Source organism: Oncorhynchus tshawytscha, linkage group LG18 (assembly GCF_018296145.1).
Source record: "Oncorhynchus tshawytscha isolate Ot180627B linkage group LG18, Otsh_v2.0, whole genome shotgun sequence".
Taxonomy (NCBI): domain Eukaryota; kingdom Metazoa; phylum Chordata; class Actinopteri; order Salmoniformes; family Salmonidae; genus Oncorhynchus; species Oncorhynchus tshawytscha.
In genome coordinates, this window is record NC_056446.1 from 44,218,001 (window position 1) to 44,233,622 (window position 15,622).

Consider the following 15,622-nt stretch of genomic DNA (forward strand, 5'->3'; position numbering starts at 1 on the left):
CTCTCCTTCCTCCCCCAGTGTGGTAGAGGTGTTGGAGAAGCATGGTCTTCAGAAGCCTGTTTCCTATGTGAGGAGCAGCCAGACCAGTACAGAGGAGGCTCATGCTCTCATGGTCAAACTCTGCAGACACACCGGGCGCAGGTATCTCTCACACACACACACACACACACACACACACCGGGCGCAGGTATCACACACACACACACACACCGGGCGCAGGTATCACACACACACACACACACACACACACGGGCGCAGGTATCACACACACACACACACTCACACACACACCGGGCGCAGGTATCACACACACACACACACACACTCACACACACACCGGGCGCAGGTATCACACGCACACACACACACACACACACACCGGGCGCAAGTATCACACACACACACACACCGGGCGCAGGTATCACACGCACACACACACACATACACACCGGCACAGGTATCACACGCACGCACACACACACATACACACCGGCACAGGTATCACACGCACACACACACACATACACACCGGCACAGGTATCACACGCACACACACACACATACACACCGGCACAGGTATCACACGCACGCACACACACACACACTGGGCGCAGGTATCACACACACACACACTGGGCGCGGGTATCACACACACTGGGCGCGGGTATCACACACACACTCGGCGCAGGTATCACACACACACACACCGGGCGCAGGTATCACACACACACACACACACGGGCGCAGGTATCACACACACACACACACACACACACACCGGGCGCAGGTATCACACACACACACACACACCGGGCGCAGGTATCACACGCACACACACACACCGGCGCAGGTATCACACGCACACACACACACACACACTGGGCGCAGGTATCACACACACACGCCGGGCGCAGGTAACACACACACACACACACACGCCGGGCGCAGGTACCACACACACACCTGGTCCTTTTCATAAGCAGTCATGATTTTATTTGATTTGTCTGTTTGATTGATGTATTGATTGATGAGCTGATTGATTAATGTGTTGCTGCAGGACCCCCCCTGTCAGTGAGTCTGTGTGGAGAGGTGTTCTACAGGACCTGCTGGACATGCAGCACAGCGTGTACACCTGTCTCCTACCTGACACCTGTCACCAGGTAACCCACACATGCTCACTATTTACTACAATAGGAAATACAGGTGAGTTCCATACTGAGACAACCAGGTGAGGGGAGTTCCTTACTGAGACCTAGACAACCAGATGAGGGGAGTTCCATACTGAGACAAGCAGGTGAGGGGAGTTCCTTACTGAGACAACCAGGTGAGGGAGTTCCTTACTGAGACAACCAGGTGAGGGGAGTTCCTTACTGAGACAACCAGGTGAGGGGAGTTCCTTACTGAGACAACCAGGTGAGGGAGTTCCTTACTGAGACAACCAGGTGAGGGAGTTCCTTACTGAGACAACCAGGTGAGGGGAGTTCCTTACTGAGACAACCAGGTGAGGGAGTTCCTTACTGAGACAACCAGGTGAGGGGAGTTCCTTACTGAGACAACCAGGTGAGGGGAGTTCCTTACTGAGACCTAGACAACCAGGTGAGGGAGTTCCTTACTGAGACCTAGACAACCAGGTGAGGGAGTTCCTTACTGAGACAACCAGGTGAGGGGAGTTCCTTACTGAGACAACCAGGTGAGGGAGTTCCTTACTGAGACAACCAGGTGAGGGGAGTTCCTTACTGAGACCTAGACAACCAGGTGAGGGGAGTTCCATACTGAGACAACCAGGTGAGGGAGTTCCTTACTGAGACAACCAGGTGAGGGGAGTTCCATACTGAGACAACCAGGTGAGGGGAGTTCCTTACTGAGACCTAGACAACCAGGTGAGGGGAGTTCCATACTGAGACAACCAGGTGAGGGGAGTTCCTTACTGAGACCTAGACAACCAGGTGAGGGAGTTCCTTACTGAGACAACCAGGTGAGGGGAGTTCCTTACTGAGACAACCAGGTGAGGGGAGTTATTTACTGATGTCTTCACCCCTCTCCCTCTCCATGACAGATATTTGTGGAGTCATTGCTGTGCAGTAGCCGCCCAGAGAACGTAGTCCTGGCTGGTCAGCTGATACACTGTTCAGCGGTCAGCCATGATGTGGTTCCGGTCAGCGGGTCATTCCGAGACCGGGGTCGCGGCGGGTTGAGCGCTAAGGTCAACTACCACACAGCCGTAGAGCTGGTTCTGGCTGCTGCCAGGGAATATTTCAACTCGTCCACCACCCTCACCGACCCCTGTATAGAACTGGCACGGTGAGTAGGCTGGTCTTGTCCACATTTCTGAAGACGTGTTCATGCTTGCTGTATATCTCAGAAGCACGTTGTGCCTGTCTGCTAGTTAGTGGGAACCGGAACAGTAATTGGGTCATCAGTCTTTAATATTAACCAATGGAACGTCCCCCGTGTCTGTCACTCAGACACTTCCATTCCTCCTGTTGAGTGTCCTAGATGATGGTCTGGTCGGTACAGACTGGGTTATTGTTGTGTGGATTATAAGAACAGTAACCTCATGTAGCATGTGGAAAGCTAGATCCCTGAATCTAGATCCCTGAATCTAGATCCCTGAATCTAGATCCCTGAATATAGATCTCCAACATCCTGGTCTTGACGAGAAGAAAAATAAACTCTTCAGGGGGAGGTTCTCTTGTGCGCTGTTCAACCAATCCAGTAAATGAGGAGGAGGAGTTAAGATGGAGTGTCACCTTGTTAACCTCCACAATGGGACGTCTCATCACAGGCCGTCTTTCCATTTACCCTGAAAACCAGAACCTCTGGTTGGTGGGGACTCTACAGAGGATAAAGCATCTGATTGGTGGGGACTCTACGGAGGATAGAGCCTCTGATTGGTGGGGACTCTACAGAGGATACAGCCTCTGGTTGGTGGGGACTCTACAGAGGATAGAGCCTCTGGTTGGTGGGGACTCTACAGAGGATAGAGCCTCTGATTGGTGGGGACTCTACGGAGGATAGAGCCTCTGATTGGTGGGGACTCTACGGAGGATAGAGCCTCTGATTGGTGGGGACTTTACAGAGGATAGAGCCTCTGATTGGTGGGGACTCTACGGAGGATAGAGCCTCTGATTGGTGGGGACTCTACGGAGGATAGAGCCTCTGATTGGTGGGGACTTTACAGAGGATAGAGCCTCTGATTGGTGGGGACTTTACAGAGGATAGAGCCTCTGATTGGTGGGGACTCTACGGAGGATAGAGCCTCTGATTGGTGGGGACTTTACAGAGGATAGAGCCTCTGATTGGTGGGGACTCTACGGAGGATAGAGCCTCTGATTGGTGGGGACTCTACGGAGGATAGAGCCTCTGATTGGTGGGGACTTTACAGAGGATAGAGCCTCTGATTGGTGGGGACTCTACAGAGGATAGAGCCTCTGATTGGTGGGGACTTTACAGAGGATAGAGCCTCTGATTGGTGGGGACTCTACAGAGGATAGAGCCTCTGATTGGTGGGGACTTTACAGAGGATAGAGCCTCTGATTGGTGGGGACTCTACAGAGGATACAGTGAACAGACTTTCCTCTCCTCTCATCCTCTAGTCAGTAGAGTATTTAAGCTGCTGATTTCATCAGTCCTCGTCAAAAGTAGTGCACTATATAGGGAATAGTATGCTGTTCGGGAAGCGGATCCATAGAAGCTTGGTGAATCATCAGAAAGCCAATGTTCAGAGATACATGATGAATCTTAAATCTTAGAAGTGTGTGGTTTTCTACTGATAACTCGTCTGTCTCTGTTTGGCTTCCTGGTTTCTGTATTTCATTTCATTAACTTTCTTTATTCTGTTAATACTTTTCTTCTGCAATCTGTTTCTGAAGTATGGGGTTTATTCTGCAAACCTCAGAAAATACTATTTAAGATTCGATTGGTTGGTGTGTGTTTCATGGCGTGTCTGATTGGTTGGTGTGTGTTTCATGGAGTGTCTGATTGGTTGGTGTGTGTTTCATGGAGTGTCTGATTGGTTGGTGTGTGTTTCATGGCGTGTCTGATTGGTTGGTGTGTGTTTCATGGAGTGTCTGATTGGTTGGTGTGTGTTTCATGGAGTGTCTGATTGGTTGATGTGTGTTTCATGGAGTGTCTGATTGGTTGGTGTGTGTTTCATGTCGTGTCTGATTGGTTGGTGTGTGTTTCATGGAGTGTCTGATTGGTTGGTGTGTGTTTCATGTCGTGTCTGATTGGTTGGTGTGTGTTTCATGGAGTGTCTGATTGGTTGGTGTGTGTTTCATGGCGTGTCTGATTGGTTGGTGTGTGTTTCATGGAGTGTCTGATTGGTTGGTGTGTGTTTCATGGCGTGTCTGATTGGTTGGTGTGTGTTTCATGGAGTGTCTGATTGGTTGGTGTGTGTTTCATGGCGTGTCTGATTGGTTGGTGTGTGTTTCATGGAGTGTCTGATTGGTTGGTGTGTGTTTCATGGAGTGTCTGATTGGTTGATGTGTGTTTCATGGAGTGTCTGATTGGTTGGTGTGTGTTTCATGTCGTGTCTGATTGGTTGGTGTGTGTTTCATGGAGTGTCTGATTGGTTGGTGTGTGTTTCATGTCGTGTCTGATTGGTTGGTGTGTGTTTCATGTCGTGTCTGATTGGTTGGTGTGTGTTTCATGTCGTGTCTGATTGGTTGGTGTGTGTTTCATGTCGTGTCTGATTGGTTGGTGTGTGTTTCATGTCGTGTCTGATTGGTTGGTGTGTGTTTCATGTCGTGTCTGATTGGTTGGTGTGTGTTTCATGGAGTGTCTGATTGGTTGGTGTGTGTTTCATGTCGTGTCTGATTGGTTGGTGTGTGTTTCATGTCGTGTCTGATTGGTTGGTGTGTTTCATGGCGTGTCTGATTGGTTGATGTGTGTTTCATGGAGTGTCTGATTGGTTGATGTGTGTTTCAGGGAATGTCTGAAGCTGATCACAGACTGTCCACCTGCAGTTCAGGAGGAGATGGATATCATCAGCTCCCTCTCTGTGCTGGAGTCCTTCAATGTCAATATACTACCACTACAAGGTACTGTTAATACTACCACTACAATATACTACCACTACAAGGTACTGTTAATACTACCACTACAATATACTACCACTACAAGGTACTGTTAATACTACCACTACAATATACTACCACTACAAGGTACTGTTAATACTACCACTACAATATACTACCACTACAAGGTACTGTTAATACTACCACTACAATATACTACCACTACAAGGTACTGTTAATACTACCACTACAATATACTACCACTACAAGGTACTGTTAATACTACCACTACAATATACTACCACTACAAGGTACTGTTAATACTACCACTACAATATACTACCACTACAAGGTACTGTTAATACTACCACTACAATATAATACTACCACTACAAGGTACTGTTAATACTACCACTACAATATAATACTACCACTACAAGGTACTGTTAATACTACCACTACAATATAATACTACCACTACAAGGTACTGTTAATACTACCACTACAATATAATACTACCACTACAAGGTGCTGTTAATACTACCACTACAATATAATACTACCACTACAATATAATACTACCACTACAATATAATACTACCACTACAATATAATACTACCACTACAAGGTACTGTTAATACTACCACTACAATATAATACTACCACTACACTATAATACTACCACTACAAGGTACTGTTAATACTACCACTACAATATAATACTACCACTACAAGGTACTGTTAATACTACCACTACAATATACTACCACTACAAGGTACTGTTAATACTACCACTACAATATAATACTACCACTACAAGGTGCTGTTAATACTACCACTACAATATAATACTACCACTACAAGGTACTGTTAATACTACCACTACAATATAATACTACCACTACAAGGTGCTGTTAATACTACCACTACAATATAATACTACCACTACAAGGTACTGTTAATACTACCACTACAATATAATACTACCACTACAAGGTACTACCACTACAAGGTACTGTTAATACTACCACTACAATATACTACCACTACAAGGTACTGTTAATACTACCACTACAATATAATACTACCACTCCAATGTATTGTTATAATACTACAAGGTACTGTTATAATACTACAAGATACTGTTATAATACTACAATGTACTGTTATAATACTACAATGTACTGGTATAATACTACAAGGTACTGTTATAATACTACAAGGTACTGTTATAATACTACAAGATACTGTTATAATACTACAATGTACTGTTATAATACTACAATGTACTGGTATAATACTACAAGGTACTGTTATAATACTACAAGGTACTGTTATAATACTACAAGATAATGTTATAATACTGCAATGTACTGGTATAATACTACAATGTACTGGTATAATACTACAAGGTTGTAGTGGCTTCCTTTCCTCTTTACCATAGCCACTGCCAAGACCTGAAGCGGGGTTGTTTGGTACCATACAGTCCACACTCAAGGTTTCCAAACGGCCAAACATTCAATGACATCCAGGGATATGGTGCAACAAAAAAATTTATTCTTCTGATATCTAACAAATAAATTATTCTCCAATCAACTTAAAGCATAGAATACTTGATATGGAAAATATATATTATGACCTGTCTGTATGTCTGTATGGTCAAAAAACTATACCGCTCCCGCATCTAGCAAGGACTCCCTCTCCCGAAGGCCCAACTTCCTGCCTGTATCCTTAACACACTTACCACAATACAATGAATAGGCAAGAGGGGGGCAAAAACTGAGTTACACTAACAACAAATGAATATATCTCAATCAGGTAAATATAAATCATAAACGTACCTAATATTTCATCATGTACATTAATATATTTACAGAAATATACATGGAGCTCCGTATGTTCAGTCTTTTATACAGATAATGTCCAAATCGGCTCTTAACATACCGGCCCCTAATTGTTGACTGCACTGAATGCACAACAATGACTTAATATTCAAACGTAGAGCCAATACACAAAACATTCTATACCAGAGCACTATTACAGTTCAACAAGGTGCCCTGTAGGAAAAGAGTTCATAGATCTCAGTCTACAAATATACAAGGTGCCCTGTAGGAAAAGAGTCCATAGATCTCAGTCTACAAATATACAAGGTGCCCTGTAGGAAAAGAGTCCATAGATCTCAGTCTACAAATATACAAGGTGCCCTGTAGGAAAAGAGTCCATAGATCTCAGTCTACAAATATACAAGGTGCCCTGTAGGAAAAGAGTCCATAGATCTCAGTGTAGTGCCCTGTACAAATCTCAGTATACAAATATACAAGGTGCCCTGTAGGAAAAGAGTCCATAGATCTCAGTATACAAATATACAAGGTGCCCTAGATCTCAGGAAAAGAGTCCATAGATCTCAGTCTACAAATATACAAGGTGCCCTGTAGGAAAAGAGTCCATAGATCTCAGTCTACAAATATACAAGGTGCCCTGTAAAAAGGTGCCCTGTGCCCTGTAGGAAAAGAGTCCATAGATCTCAGTCTACAAATATACAAGGTGCCCTGTAGGAAAAGAGTCCATAGATCTCAGTCTACAAATATACAAGGTGCCCTGTAGGAAAAGAGTCCATAGATCTCAGTCTACAAATATACAAAGGTGCCCTGTAGGAAAAGAGTCCATAGATCTCAGTCTACAAATATACAAGGTGCCCTGTAGGAAAAGAGTTCATAGATCTCAGTCTACAAATATACAAGGTGCCCTGTAGGAAAAGAGTCCATAGATCTCAGTCTACAAATATACAAGGTGCCCTGTAGGAAAAGAGTCCATAGATCTCAGTCTACAAATATACAAGGTGCCCTGTAGGAAAAGAGTCCATAGATCTCAGTCTGAGTTGAAGTGGTCAACTTCCCCAAACAACGGCAAGAGTTTGACGTACAATGATGTATTTCTACGACATCAACGAATCAGAGGTCCACGTGATTCAAAGATGGAGCTGTGTGTGTGTGTGTGTGTGTGTGTGTGTGTGTGTGTGTGTGTGTGTCACTCAGCCACCTCAAGGAGCAGACAGAGTTTATTGATAGCTCTCTGTAAGATATTGGTCTTGGTCTTTACCATGACACTCCGGACAAGCCCATTGGCCCCTGGCAAAACCTCCACCACACGCTCCATTGGCCAAGAGTATTTTGGGGTGCGGTGTCATCGACGATGACCACGAGGTCACCAGGACTGAAGTTTCTCTTAGTTTTGTTCCACTTGTTCCTCTCCTGCATAAGTGGAAGATATTCCCTGATCCATCTCTTCCAGAAGAGGTTAGTGATATATTGTACTTCCGTCTCCTTGGTGAGTGTAGATCTCCTCTATGGAATGGTCCTGGACTGGCTTTCAGATGAAGCAGATGGTTCTGAGTCAGGGGTTCTAGATCATTAGGGTCATTTGTTACAGTTTTGATTGGTCTGTCGTTCATAATCGCCTCAACTTCACACAAGGCTGTCTGCAAAGCCTCGTCATACAGTACTTTTTCACCAGACGGATCAACCTCTCCCATACCCCCCATGGTGGGCTCCAGACGGATCAACCTCTCCCATATCCCCCATGGTGGGCTCCAGACGGATCAACTCCTCCCATATCCCCCATGGTGGGCTCCAGACGGATCAACCCCTCCCATATCCCCCATGGTGGGCTCCAGACGGATCAACCCCTCCCATATCCCCCATGGTGGGCTCCAGACGGATCAACTCCTCCCATATCCCCCATGGTGGGCTCCAGACGGATCAACTCCTCCCATATCCCCCCCATGGTGGGCTCCAGACGGATCAACCTCTCCCATACCCCCCTCCCATGGTGGGCTCCAGACGGATCAACCTCTCCCATACCCCCCTCCCATGGTGGGCTCCAGACGGATCAACCTCTCCCATACCCCCCCCATGGTGGGCTCCAGAGTGAGGATTGAATGACCATGTCACTCCTTCCTTCAGTAATGCAGTTTGAATCTTGTTGTGATCCAGCTCTTTCAGAGCTTCTCCTAGCTCTCTGTGTGTTCCAACAAAGTTGGTGCCATTGTCTGTTCTGATACTTGTTACTGGGCCCCTTGGACAGATGAACCTGCGCAGGGCATTGATGCAGGAATCAGTATCCAGATAACTAGCAACTTCTAGATGGACAACTCGACTCACAAGGCAAGTAAAGATCACACCATACCGCTTCACATGAACGCGGCCTGGCTTCACCTCTATGGGGACGAAGTAATGTATGCCCACATGGGTGAAAGGTGGCAAATCAGGTGAGACCCGATCCTGTGGAAGGTCGGCCATCTTCTGTTCTCCAGCTCTAGCTTGCATCCGCCTGCAGAAGACACAGCTCTTACGGATCTTCCTTTCTAAGGAGTTGGCACAGGGTATCCAATATCGCTGGCGAAGTCTAGAAAGCATGTGGCCTCTCCCAGAGGGGCCGACCTGCTCATTGATGTGGAGTAAGATCAGTCTGGAGATGTGGGAGTCTTTGGGCAGGATCATAGGATTCTTTAGTTCCGTAGGCATAGCAGCTTTGCTTAACCTTCCTCCCACTCTCAGAATGTCATTGTCAACAATTGGATGAAGCTTACAGATTGAGGCGCTTCTCTTGGCACGTCGTTTTCCTTTCACAACTAGTGCAAGTCCTTGTTTAAAGTGCTGTCGTTGCTCAAATGGAATGATGACCTTTTCTGCTTCGTCTAGGTCATCCACAGAAAGACTTCATTTTCCAAACGTCAGTTAGAACTTGTCAATTTGGTCATTCAGTGAGTTTGTTCGACTCTGATCTGATCCTGGATCAGTTTGTGTGAGAACGTTCCTTCTCTGGCTTAACTGTTATTATACTACAAGGTACTGCTATAGTACTACAAGGTACTGCTATAGTACTACAAGGTACTGCTATTATACTACAAGGTACTGCTATTATACTACAAGGTACTGCTATTATACTACAAGGTACTGTTATTATACTACAAGGTACTGTTATTATACTACAAGGTACTGCTATAGTACTACAAGGTACTGCTATAGTACTACAAGGTACTGCTATTATACTACAAGGTACTGTTATTATACTACAAGGTACTGTTATTATACTACAAGGTACTGCTATAGTACTACAAGGTACTGCTATTATACTACAAGGTACTGCTATTATACTACAAGGTACTGTTATTATACTACAAGGTACTGTTATTATACTACAAGGTACTGCTATAGTACTACAAGGTACTGCTATAGTACTACAAGGTACTGCTATTATACTACAAGGTACTGCTATTATACTACAAGGTACTGCTATTATACTACAAGGTACTGTTATTATACTACAGGGTACTGTTATTATACTACAGGGTACTGTTATTATACTACAAGGTACTGTTATTATACTACAAGGTACTGTTATTATACTACAAGGTACTGTTATTATACTACAAGGTACTGTTATTATACTACAAGGTACTGTTATTATACTACAAGGTACTGTTATTATACTACAAGGTACTGTTATTATACTACAAGGTACTGTTATTATACTACAAGGTACTGTTATTATACTACAAGGTACTGTTATTATACTACAAGGTACTGTTATTATACTACAAGGTACTGTTATAGTACTACAAGGTACTGTTATTATACTACAAGGTACTGTTATGGTACTACAAGGTACTGTTATGGTACTACAAGGTACTGTTATGGTACTACAAGGTACTGTTATGGTACCACAAGGTACTGTTATGGTACCACAAGGTACTGTTATGGTACCACAAGGTACTGTTATGGTACCACAAGGTACTGTTATGGTACCACAAGGTACTGTTATGGTACCACAAGGTACTGTTATGGTACCACAAGGTACTGTTATGGTACCACAAGGTACTGTTATGGTACTACAAGGTACTGTTATAGTACTACAAGGTACTGTTATGGTACTACAAGGTACTGTTATAGTACTACTAGGTACTGTTATAGTACTACTAGGTACTGTTATAGTACTACTAGGTACTGTTATAGTACTACTAGGTACTGTTATAGCACTACAATGTACTGTTATGGTACTACAAGGTACTGTTATGGTACTACAAGGTACTGTTATAGCACTACAAGGTACTGTTATGGTACTACAAGGTACTGTTATGGTACTACAAGGTACTGTTATAGCACTACAAGGTACTGTTATGGTACTACAAGGTACTGTTATGGTACTACAAGGTACTGTTATGGTACTACAAGGTACTGTTATGGTACTACAAGGTACTGTTATGGTACTACAAGGTACTGTTATGGTACTACAAGGTACTGTTATGGTACTACAAGGTACTGTTATAGCACTACAATGTACTGTTATGGTACTACAAGGTACTGTTATGGTACTACAAGGTACTGTTATGGCACTACAAGGTACTGTTATGGCACTACAAGGTACTGTTATGGTACTACAAGGTACTGTTATGGTACTACAAGGTACTGTTATGGTACCACAAGGTACTGTTATGGTACCACAAGGTACTGTTATGGTACCACAAGGTACTGTTATGGTACCACAAGGTACTGTTATGGTACCACAAGGTACTGTTATGGTACTACAATGTACTGTTATGGTACTACAAGGTACTGTTATAGTACTACAAGGTACTGTTATAGTACTACAAGGTACTGTTATGGTACTACCGCTGCAAGGCACTAGATAACTTGTTTTGCCACTGCCCATATGTAGCTTGTTTTTGTTGGCAGAAATGGCAGAAAGATTGCAAATAATACTACTGCTGAGTGGTTTGAAAAGTCAATCGATCAATAATATAATACTTTTTTACCAAAATTGTTTGTAAAATAAAGATAATCTGTAAGAAACTATGAGAATAGAAAGGTTCAGAACGTTTGTGAAACAGCACAGTGGAAAAAGTTATGACAGAGCACTGGAAGGTTTTCAGAGATGGATGTGAGGGGTTGAAAGTAGCTGAATGGACTAAAAACAAACAAAAGATAACTTATATAAACTGTGTCTGTGAAATGTCTTTATGTATAAAGTGGAGGTAGGAGCCTACTGTAAGTGGTGTTGTCCATTAGTTTACTCTGATTAGGGGAGGGGGGTGGTAGGGTTAGGGCAAAATAATCCAAAACAAAAAAGGTATATATGGGGGGATAGGAAATGATGTGAGCCACAATCTATCTGCATTATTAAAGATCTACCCTTTAAAAAATGACGTCTACTCATTCAAGGTTTTTCTTTATTTTTACTATTTTCTACATTGTAGAATAATAGTGAAGACATCAACACTATGAAATAACACATATGGAATCATGTAGTACCCAAAAAGTGTTAAATAAATCTAAATATATTTTGAGATTCTTCAAAGTAGCCACCATTTGATGACCGCTTCAAAATCAAATGTTATTAGTCACATGCGCTTACTTACGATCCCTCACCAGTGGGGCAAGCCGTGGGGCAAGCCATTTGATGAGATGTTCAGGAGTCTTATGGTTTGGGGGGTAGAAGCTGTTTAGAAGCCTCTTGGACCTAGACTTGGCGCTCCGGTACCACTTTCTGTGCTGTAGCAGAGAGAACAGTCTATGACTTGGGTGGCTGGAGTCTTTGACCATTTTGAGGGCCTTCCTCTGACACCGCCTGGTATAGAGGTCCTGGATGGCAGGAAGCTTGGCCCCAGTGATGTACTGGGCCATACACATTACCCTCTGTAGTGCCTTGTGGTCAGAGGCTGAGCAGTTGCCATACCAGGCAGTGATGCAACCAGTCAAGATGCTCTCGATGGTGCAGCTGTAGAACCTTTTGAGGATCTGAGGACCCATGCCAAATCTTTTCAGCCTCCTGAGGGGGTTTAGGTGTTGTCGTGCCCTCTTCAAGACTGTCTTGGTGTGCTTGGACCATTTTAATCAATGCAATATTAGCTACTTTTAATGTAACAAACATGATAAATGAAGGATCCCCCTCATCCTTCATTTATCATGGTTTCCCCTGTTCCAGTCTAAAGGCTCCATCTACGTACTGCAGCTCAGATAGGTTATGGCGCACCGCTCTGTGTAGAGTATGTGCCTGAGTCGTGCCTGTTGTATCAGACCGTTAGAGATTAGCAGGCCCATGTTAACCTCTCTAGGGTACGTGTGACGCTAGCGTGTGGCGCACCGCTCTGTGTAGAGTATGTGCCTGAGTCGTGCCTGTTGTATCAGACCGTTAGAGATTAGCAGGCCCATGTTAACCTCTCTAGGGTACGTGTGACGCTAGCGTGTGGCGCACCGCTCTGTGTAGAGTATGTGCCTGAGTCGTGCCTGTTGTATCAGACCGTTAGAGATTAGCAGGCCCATGTTAACCTCTCTAGGGTGCGTGTGGCGCACCGCTCTGTGTAGAGTATGTGCCTGAGTCGTGCCTGTCAATCCTACTCCGATGTGTTGTACACAGAACGCAATCTCTTGCATAATTCGTTTTGTTTGTTACATTGAAAAGTAGCTAATATTGCGTTGATTCGCTCAAAATTCCCACAGTAAATAGAAAGTTGAGTTCATTTCCATCTCGTGCTTCTCTGCGTGGGCTGATAGTTCTTCACGGCAGTCCAGGATGAGGTACACACAGCTCAGAGGGAACATTGACTGTAAGGTACCCTGTGTCTTCGTGTTGTGTTGCCAGACGGGGTCGCAAACTACCTGCCCTCCCCTTCTCCCTCATCCCTCCACCTGATATCTAAATATATGGTTATTTATGGATCAACTGTCGAGCCAACATCTGTTTGATGGCCTAATTAGAGATGAGGTGTGCGTGTGTGCGTGTGTGCGTGTGTGCGTGTGTGCGTGTGTGTGTGTGTGTGTGTGTGTGTGTGCAGTGCCTTCAAAGTATTTAGACCCCTTGATTTTCTTCCACATTTTGTTACTTTACAGCCTTTTTCTAAAATTGATTAACCTCTCTAGGGTACGTGGGACGCTAGCGCCAAATTCAATTACAGAAACGCTCATTGTAAAAATTCAGAAAACAAAACATATTTGACACAGGTTTAAACATTAACGTCTTGTTAAACCAACCACAGTGTCATATTTATAAAATGCTTTTCAGCAAAAGCCCAGAACATACCTAGCCCAGAACATACCTAGCCCAGAACATACCTAGCCCAGAACATACCTAGCCCAGAACATCCCTAGCCCAGAACATCCCTAGCCCAGAACATCCCTAGCCCAGAACATCCCTAGCCCAGAACATACCTAGCCCAGAACATCCCTAGCCCAGAACATCCCTAGCCCAGAACATCCCTAGCCCAGAACATACCTAGCCCAGAACATACCTAGCCCAGAACATACCTAGCCCAGAACATCCCTAGCCCAGAACATACCTAGCCCAGAACATACCTAGCCCAGAACATACCTAGCCCAGTTGACAAATTATTACAAACAGTAACCAGCCAAGCAGAAGCGTTACATAACTCAGAAATAGAGAGAAAATGAATCCCTTTGATGATCTTCATATGGTGGCACTCAGAAGACATTCATTTACTCAATATACCATTACCTCCTGGTGTAGATCCTCCAATATGTACCCTCCTCCTATACCCATTACCTCCTGGTGTAGATCCTCTGCTATATACCTTCCTCCTATACCCATTACCTTCTGGTGTAGATCCTCCAATATGTACCCTCCTCCTATACCCATTACCTCCTGGTGTAGATCCTCCAATATGTACCCTCCTCCTGTACCCATTACCTCCTGGTGTAGATCCTCCAATATGTACCCTCCTCCTATACCCATTACCTCCTGGTGTAGATCCTCCAATATGTACCCTCCTCCTATACCCATTACCTTCTGGTGTAGATCCTCCAATATATACCTTCCTCCTATACCCATTACCTCCTGGTGTAGATCCTCCAATATGTACCCTCCTCCTATACCCATTACCTTCTGGTGTAGATCCTCCACTATATACCTTCCTCCTATACCCATTACCTCCTGGTGTAGATCCTCCAATATGTACCCTCCTCCTATACCCATTACCTTCTGGTGTAGATCCTCCACTATATACCTTCCTCCTATACCCATTACCTTCTGGTGTAGATCCTCTACTATATACCTTCCTCCTATACCCATTACCTTCTGGTGTAGATCCTCCAATATGTACCCTCCTCCTATACCCATTACCTTCTGGTGTAGATCCTCTGCTATATACCTTCCTCCTATACCCATTACCTTCTGGTGTAGATCCTCCACTATATACCTTCCTCCTATACCCATTACCTTCTGGTGTAGACCCTCCACTATATACCCTCCTCCTATACCCATTACCTTCTGGTGTAGATCCTCTACTATATACCTTCCTCCTATACCCATTACCTTCTGGTGTAGATCCTCCACTATATACCTTCCTCCTATACCCATTACCTTCTGGTGTAGACCCTCCACTATATACCCTCCTCCTATACCCATTACCTTCTGGTGTAGATCCTCTACTATATACCTTCCTCCTATACCCATTACCTTCTGGTGTAGATCCTCCACTATATACCTTCCTCCTATACCCATTACCTTCTGGTGTAGATCCTCCAATATGTACCCTCCTCCTATACCCATTACCTTCTGGTGTAGACCCTCCACTATATACCTTCCTCCT

General features: G+C 44.4%; 1 protein-coding gene across 1 annotated transcript in view; it reads left to right on the forward strand.

The window, feature by feature from the left end:
• Positions 1-15,622, forward strand: part of LOC112251637 (neuroblastoma-amplified sequence-like) — a 191,821-nt gene that overhangs the window by 93,574 nt on the left and 82,625 nt on the right. Inside the window, 4 exon segments of the mRNA XM_042301124.1 lie at positions 19-141; positions 1,058-1,160; positions 2,057-2,301; positions 4,930-5,042. Coding sequence (XP_042157058.1) covers positions 19-141; positions 1,058-1,160; positions 2,057-2,301; positions 4,930-5,042 — 584 coding nt within the window.